This window comes from Tachypleus tridentatus, chromosome 1 (genome assembly GCF_004210375.1).
Source record: "Tachypleus tridentatus isolate NWPU-2018 chromosome 1, ASM421037v1, whole genome shotgun sequence".
In the NCBI taxonomy this organism is placed as follows: Eukaryota; Metazoa; Arthropoda; class Merostomata; order Xiphosura; family Limulidae; genus Tachypleus; species Tachypleus tridentatus.
The window spans coordinates 153,899,670-153,907,835 of NC_134825.1; the positions used below are offsets into that span (position 1 = coordinate 153,899,670).

Sequence of the window (8,166 nt, forward strand, 5' to 3'; positions counted from 1 at the left end):
TATCAACCACAAATGTGCATTACACAGTTTTACTATAACAGATGTATGTTTTTTAGAGAGAAAAAAAGCATCAACTGGTTAAACTATGTTTCACCTCAGGGTACTAAACATTCATGTCAAGTGTTTATTTTCATATTATTATTACATATTAAGTTTTATCTTTTAATTATATTATGTTTTGAACTCCCAGTATGAGCAGGAGATAGAAACGTTAAAAGGACTAATGACAGAACTACATAGCAAATTAAACCAAACAGAAAAGAAACTGTCGCAGCAGGAGAACAATGCTGAACAGTTCATGGCTGAATGTCAAGCAAAACTAGAAGCTGGTGAGGTACGTCTGAAGAAACAACAAGAAGAAAAAGATCAACAAATGAAAAGTATTATTACTAGGTAGAGTGTTCTTGTGTAACTGTGTGATACTTAGATACAAAACAACAACGTTAAACTTAACAAACTCCTTTTGAATTATGATGGTATTTCTAAATAGCATACATTAGATAAAATAAATTCTAATTATCTCACTTCTATTACCTCTATCATTATGTGCATTTCATTACCTACTTGTAGGGTCATGGCAGGAAAAGAAAAATGTGAACCATAAATCCATTTAACTTCTTTTGTTGATAAAAGCCTTTATTTAAAGTTGAACATAAGAAGTAAAATATTTTGAGAAACAGAGTTTTACTTGCTTGCTGTAAGTTTGTCTCATCCTTAATTAAATTCATGGAATTCATGAAGGGTTTTGAAACCCACAGAAATCCTGAAATGTTTTTCATACACATTAAAGAACTTGAAAGACCTGGATATAAATAGTTTTTAATTTATATTTTAAAATTAAACTGAAGTATACATTGAATCAAAATAACAAGGAAAACAATCCCAACAGTAAAATGACTTTTCACTCTGGGTGCTGAACAGTAATTTGTGAATTAACGTGTTTCATTTTGAAAGCCAGAGTAATATGAACAAGTTTATTATACTGCATTATGTACATGATTCTTGGCATGTTGAATGTTGTTTTTGCTCAATTACAAAAAAATATATCCTAAAATGAATGAATTGTAGCTATGTTTTGACAAGATACAACTAAATACAAAAGTTACATCAAGCAATATCATTCTTGTTTCTCAGCAATACTATACAATAGGAAGACAAGTATAACTTGTGTATTACAGGCTCTGAAAACTGGTAAAATAAAATGTAAACAATTATAACGTACATAAAAATTACTCAGTATAAATATAATGCGTATAAGTAGATGTACAAAATAAAGAATATTGAAATAAAATGTAGTTTTCAACATTGTGAAAGAAATTTAAAATAGCAAATTTTCCTTTTCATGGCTGGAGAATGGAAAACGTAATTGAGCAATGGTAAACTGAGTAAGAAAGCAAAGAGATAAAAAGAAGGATGAATGAATGAAAAACAAAATTGTTCAGTAATGTTACTGAGGCTGGTGTCGCAAAGGTCAGATGTTTATTTGAGTAGGCTTGTTCTAATGGTTATTATGTCCAGACTAAATCCAAAGGTTCGAGGTTCCATCCTTTAAGGGCTTGGGTGCACTATGAGAATGGTAGTAAATTTTTACTGTTTGCTCAGACAAAAATACTTCAAGAGTAGATAGTGGGTGTTATTGGCTATCTGCCTTCTCTCTATAGTCTATCAGTTCAAAATTTGGGATGGCTTTATACATAGCTTTATGTGTATCTTTTAGACAAAAAATTCTAAAGCAAATTATTTTATTCTGGTGAAGCTGTTATTTTTATTTGTTTGAATTGATGGATGTGAAGATTTTAAAGTGTTCAAAAGCATTGTCTGGAGAGCTTAAATGAGGAATCATCAGTTATATCTGCCATATTCACAAAGCATCTTAGCTAATAATCTGTTTTCTTTACATTCAATTTTATGTAACATACAATTTTCTTTACAAAATGAACTTAACAGGTAGACTTTGGACACTTTACACATATATTGTGGAGTTGGCATGAGATTTCTTGAAGTACTATGTACTTCAGAAGTATCATCCACTGTTATATTATCACAGCAAAGAGGAACTTTCTAGAGTTGGTTGTGTTGGTATGTGGGAAATCATGAATTATAATTTTTGCACACTATATGAATATTTTGAAGAATTATGACACTGGTGTAAATGTGAAGATTATTCAACTTGTTTATAAAGAAAATATTTTAAGTATAATAATATAAAATTATTCAAATAAGTAAAATCTTAGTATGTTCTATATAAGTGTTTAAGTTCTATTAATTTACTCTTTTCATATGCTAAACCTTTTTGTAGACAACTACAGTGCATGAATCTTGACTGTTTTACGCTTTATATTTCTAAAGAATCTTAGCTTGGAAAAAAATCTCCAGTGATTTCAATAAAAAAAAAACTGCTTGTGAAATGGGTAGCTATTTCATTACTTGAATTTTATTAGCTTTAATCCCGTTTTTCTTGTTTAAAGACATAATGTAATCATTATCTATTTAATGTTGTAAGTTTTAAAACGTTAAAAAACAGTAAAAGATTATTAATAAGTTTCAAATACTGAAAGTTTAATAAATAATGTAAGTTTTTCTGTTTTAAGATATATCCTTTGCTGTTTGTTGAAATTTCAAGATATTCTGTCTGATTTATATAACTAGAAAAAATTCACGTTTAGTCTCAGTACATTAATTTAAAGTCTTTGCTTTTTTTTATTTAGAATACTTGTCAATGTTTTAAAAGATAACAAGATATTCAAACTTTTTTTCTTTTACAAATTTCTTAATAGATTAGTTTCTGTGAATATATTAGGTTGATTACAGTTGAAGAAGAATTAAGACGAGAACAACAAGAGATGCAGGGAATAATTGTTGTTAAGGAGAAAGTGATTGAAGAACAAGAAAGAAAGATTCATTCCCTTGATACAGCCAACATCCGACTGATGACTAACTTGAGTCAGCTGAAAGATCGATATAAGCATGATATACAAAATGGAATTCCTAAGTCTCCATTAAAAATGACACTAATAGATAATGTAGAACTCCCGTTTAAGAGTAGTTCCTGCTAAATTAAACCAAGTTGAAATTATTCTGAGGTGCAATATAAATTGAGTATTTAGAAGGGTGTAACAAGTCTAGGTTACTCCAGTTATTTTCAGAAAAAAAACCATTTGATATGGTATTCACATGTTTCCCTATCAGCAATTATATTGTATATGTTGTCGTCTTTAACTTTAGAATATAGTTCTATAGAACACCCTATCTATTATTATTATTATTCAGTAACTTTAATAAAATAGATAATACAAATTGATAGGATGCTAATACTTGAATATGAGTGATAGGTAACTGGTGTAATTTTTTTTTTTAAAGTGCAAAACCTATTAATTTATTCTTGAAAACATAGACAACTGTGAAAATGCTGACAATACATTATTGAAAGCTGTAAATTTGTTATAAATATTTCTGACAGTTGGTAACATCATTAGGGAGAAAATTATTTTACTACCTTAATGTATCTGTTAATATTTTGGGAATTGTGAAATATGTACACAGGCATACAGAGTTGATTCTGGACTAACCCGTGCTCCGATGACTTATAAATTTTCTTCTTGGCAGGAATGTTATGTTCTTGATTCTTTTCAATGTAGTTAAAATGCATATTTATTAGTTAGTAGTCATCTGAGCTGATGAAGTGTAACCTTATTCTTGATTTATATTGGCTCTTGTACATTTGAATCAGTTTTGGGTCACAGTGATAAGAAAATTGCTTTGAATTTTATTATCTACCGAAATGTTACAAAATTGTATGAACCAAAGTATCTAATTGTTGAGTGTTTAAATTTGATACTTTATCGTGTTCAAACTCATTTTATACACAACCATGTGTTTACATTTTATTGACCACATTGTCAAAAACCACACTACCTTATAATGTTACTGCTTGTAGAAACTGTGACATACCTGATCTACAAGTTGAAGTTGTTTTTGTAATGTAGATCTGCATTTGTTTTTACACTTTTATAAATAACTCTTCAGAAGAGCTATGTTGGACTTTCTCTTTGTAAATGTAGTAAAAAATATGGCTTCTTTGAAATAGTTAAACTTAACTGTTTTTAATAACGTATTCTGAAAGCTTTGTTTTATGTATACTGTGGAACAATACATTTTCATAATTGGGATATTAATATTTGTTGGCTAGTATAAAAAAAAGAAAAAAAGAAAAGGATTTTGTTGAATACCAGTCCATTCAGCATGAATTGGAAACAGTCAGTTATTATTGTAGTTTAGTAGTTTAATATAGTGTTAGTTCTTCTAGAAGTTATAGTAATATATACTAGTAGTATGTAAGATGTTGTGAAATAAATGTTTTGATATTCCAACTGTTTTATGTATTTAGTATACTGGGTTCTATAATTAAACTATTTAATTCTTAATGTATTTTATTCATTTTTAGTGAAGATATTAATTACTTTTATATTTCTCTACCTCCTGAGGGTACAATGAGACATTAAATATAATGAAAAATGTTCAGCATTGATAACAAAGGTGTAAATAAATATTGTAGCTCTATGTGATAGAGGCATGGTTCAGTAATCTCCTACGTTCCAGTTGTGGAGAAGAAAATATTTAACATTTTTTGTTACAAAGGATAACAGGAGTATTGGAAACAACTGCAAATATAAATATAGATATACAGTTATCTAAACTATAGCTTTGTGGGAACAGTCGATACAAGCACTTTCTATTTTAAGAACTTTAACATTTCGGGTATTCCAAGGGAAAACGTTTGCTCAAAGTTGCACTGTAGCACAACTGAAGTCAAACAGAAATATTTTAAGATATTTTATAGATTATTAAGGTATAAAGGAAAAATATTTTAACTATTGCTGGGGGTGGGGTGAGGTAAATATTGCTTTCATTTGTTTAAAGTTGAAGCTAAAAATTGTTACATGGTATTAACATAATTTGTCAAGAATAAAAATCAAATTCATTTTAGTATTAGTATCATAAACGTATACAGAAAGATATTTGTGATATGTAACCATAAAAATAAAGTTGCAAGAAAAATCTATTATAAACGTATTTTGGCAGCAAACAGTGTGTTGATAAAGAAATGAGACATTTTAAAATAAAGCAGAAGTACAAAGCTTGAAATAAATTTGTAAACATTATGGAAAACATCTAATTTATTGTGATTTTCTGGATATAATGACTTGTAAAATTAATACAAGGTAAAGGCAAGGTACTGAAATCTGTAAATGTTCCGTGTTTTATTTTACGACAACACTTCAAATGTGTGCCTTTTAGTACATAGTTAACTCGGTTTTTCCCTCCTCTAGTATTTAGGATGAGTCTTAGATTGTTAAGGGAGTTCTACTATGTTATTTACGTTAGCTCTAGGAAATTTTCAACTAGATAACCTGTAGCATAATACCATTACCAGTTACTCTTGAACATTGCGGGTAACAGAATTGAAGTGAGATTGTCATTGTGAACAAAATTAGACTAAACTAGCTGGTTCTAATGTGTTAGAATAAAAGTTATTTTAAATCGGTTATATACGTGTGTATATGTAGTAACTCGCGTACAAAGATACTTGTGTACCAAGACATTATGCAAGTATTACTAGTGTAATGTTTTCTTTGCCATATTTGCTTTGAGTGTCCTTTGTATATATTCGTGTGTGTGAGATTCATCGGTAACTATTCATATTGTAGGTATATTTATTCGAATGTATTGTAATTGATGCACGAGATTTATTTTTCGATGTAAACACAGTGTGTATGTGCACTTGTAAATAAAAGTAATAATAATTAAACACTCGTATTTTTGCATTGTACACTGTATTATAGTTTTGTTTTTCCTATGAATTTATCATATTATCTAATATACAATTCTAGCAAAACCTATCCAATAATTACATTAAATATAATTTTAGATCTTAGTCAAATATTTTAAGCCTCGGTACAAAGCAGAAGTGAGATATTTTACTGTTGTTACTTGATAGAAAGGAGACATCATACTCAACCAGTCGTGTGAAAGTGAAATCAGGTTTGGCATTTAAAAAAACAAACAAAAAACACCTCGTACAAATTTCTAATATATATTACTTATTTTACGTACAACAAATTCAAAATTAGGCCTAAAACCTACCGTCTATGATAAGATGTAAAATATTACTACATCTTGTGGAATTTCAATTTTGTTTTTTAAGATTATTTCATATGTAAATTGAACCACAGACCTAACATTTGCTCTTTTATTTTCGTTTCAGAGCGAAATGTGTACAACACAACAACAATTTCCATGTATTATTTATTATCTAATAAATTGTCTTATTAATCTCGTGAAATTTCCATAAAAACTTATTCATCAATATGCCGTGAAGGAAATAAGAAAAATACGTTAGCTATTCTTTGAAATATTCGTTTATCGTATCCTTTTTTGCGATATTTTAAAATAGTGTCTATCCTCTTTCGGTTTTATTGTTTGAAGTCAACATTTGTGGGAAGCAATTAAAGAATTAGTTCTTTCTGAAAATACTCGGTTGGTATATTTCTCTTTTCTTCTCTGCTAAGCTGAGCTCGTAAACAATTCAATAATTTTAAAAACGGCTCGTTTGGGTTGAGAAAATATTTCACGTAGAGGAGCGAACAACGTTTCGACCTTCTTCAGTCATCGTCAGGTCGAAACGTTGTTCCCTCCTCTACGTGAAATATTTTCTCAACCCAAACGAGCCGTTTTTACATATATATTTTCTCTACAAGTGGGTTTTCTCGACATCGCTATTTATTAATTCAAGAATTTATTTATTCTGTTGAAAATTTTCAGATATTAGATTTCTATTTTAGTGTTTCACAAGTTCAGCTTGTAAACAAATAAATTTAGTTCTTTCTTCCGACAGCACTCAAATATTAATTTCTATTTTGATCTCAGCGGGTCACCTATTACATAGTGTTATCGTACCAAAACTGAAGTGATAAAGAATGCCAAAACTTCCAGTTTAACAAACTTATTGCAGAGGTGGGCATATGTATTACGAGTATAAACAGCAGCGTTAATTATGTTCGTTTCTATTCGTCTATGTCTTCGATTTTTTTTTTAAACTGTGGTATCAGTTAAGAGGTCCAGTGTTCAACTACAAATATATCTAATGGTTTATTATTCACTTGTAAGTCTTGGTTCTGGAAGCTGTTACTATTCTTTCTTTTACTGATTGATTTTTTATCTATGTTTTTTATTGCATCAGTTCCTAACTGGAACAGCGGTAAAAAAAAAAGGCTTCGTATTTACGACGCTAAAATCAGGGGTTCAATTCTCCTCTGTGGATACAGCAGATAGCCCGATGTTGCTTTTCCATAAGAAACGCACATACTCTTGCATCGAAGATACAGTAGAATATTTCGGAAGAGGGAAAGTCTAATAAAACAGTAAAAGCCTGTGTGTAAATGCAGCGACAAAAAAAAAGTCCAAAATGTGACGAATCTTGTTTTTACCGTCAAATATACGTATATGTACACACTGTTATATTTATATAGTCGAGGATTTACTGTTTAATTATTTCATTTATTTTTTAGTTATCAATATTATAGCGAAAGTTCAAATGGAGAATAATAGTAATAATAACGTGCGTCCAAAAGTATGAAAACGTAAAATAATAAGAAAGAACGAACTCATGTTTACAAGTTCACAGTTTAAAACCTCTATAGCCACTAACTACAAAAGGCTTATTCACCTTTGTCGTTCTGTCGAGAACGGTTCAACGATTATTTTTTTGGTTATATTTAATAACGTACAAAAGCCGGGCAGCAACCAAATTATAACCTGATATTTTTAGGCCAGCTATACTGTTTATATTGAATGCTCGATATTTACGTTGATTTGTTAGAAAGGTTTGTTTATATTTTTTTTGTTTTTTTGATAATAGTAGCATCGGTATAGTGAATCTTTTGAGTTATGTAAGAGTCTTAAAATTAAAAATAAATTACAATCAAATTTATTGTAAATCTCATCTGAACATTTTTTTTACAAAATTATTATTTTTAGTTTATTAGTCTCCAAGGGTTAAATACCCATTGTGTGGTCCTTGCAGACCAGGTCCAGCATAGCGAAGTGGTTAAGACACTAGACTCATAATCGGAGGGTCGTGGGTTTGAATCTCCTTCATACCAAACA

General features: G+C 29.4%; 1 protein-coding gene across 15 annotated transcripts in view; it reads left to right on the forward strand.

Annotated features, from left to right (window-relative positions):
- Positions 1–5,830, forward strand: part of LOC143227828 (ras GTPase-activating protein nGAP-like) — a 215,607-nt gene extending 209,777 nt beyond the window's left edge. For 11 of the 15 annotated variants that reach the window (XM_076459102.1, XM_076459112.1, XM_076459129.1 and 8 more), the window contains 2 exons: positions 191–393; positions 2,801–5,830. In XM_076459102.1, the coding sequence (XP_076315217.1) occupies positions 191–393; positions 2,801–3,056 (459 nt within the window). In that variant the 3' untranslated portion in view covers positions 3,057–5,830. Of the gene's footprint in view, positions 1–190; positions 394–2,777 lie in introns of all 15 variants that reach the window. The other 4 variants (XM_076459169.1, XM_076459210.1, XM_076459224.1 and 1 more) reach the window with 2 other exon arrangements.
- The last annotated feature ends 2,336 nt before the right edge of the window (positions 5,831–8,166 follow it).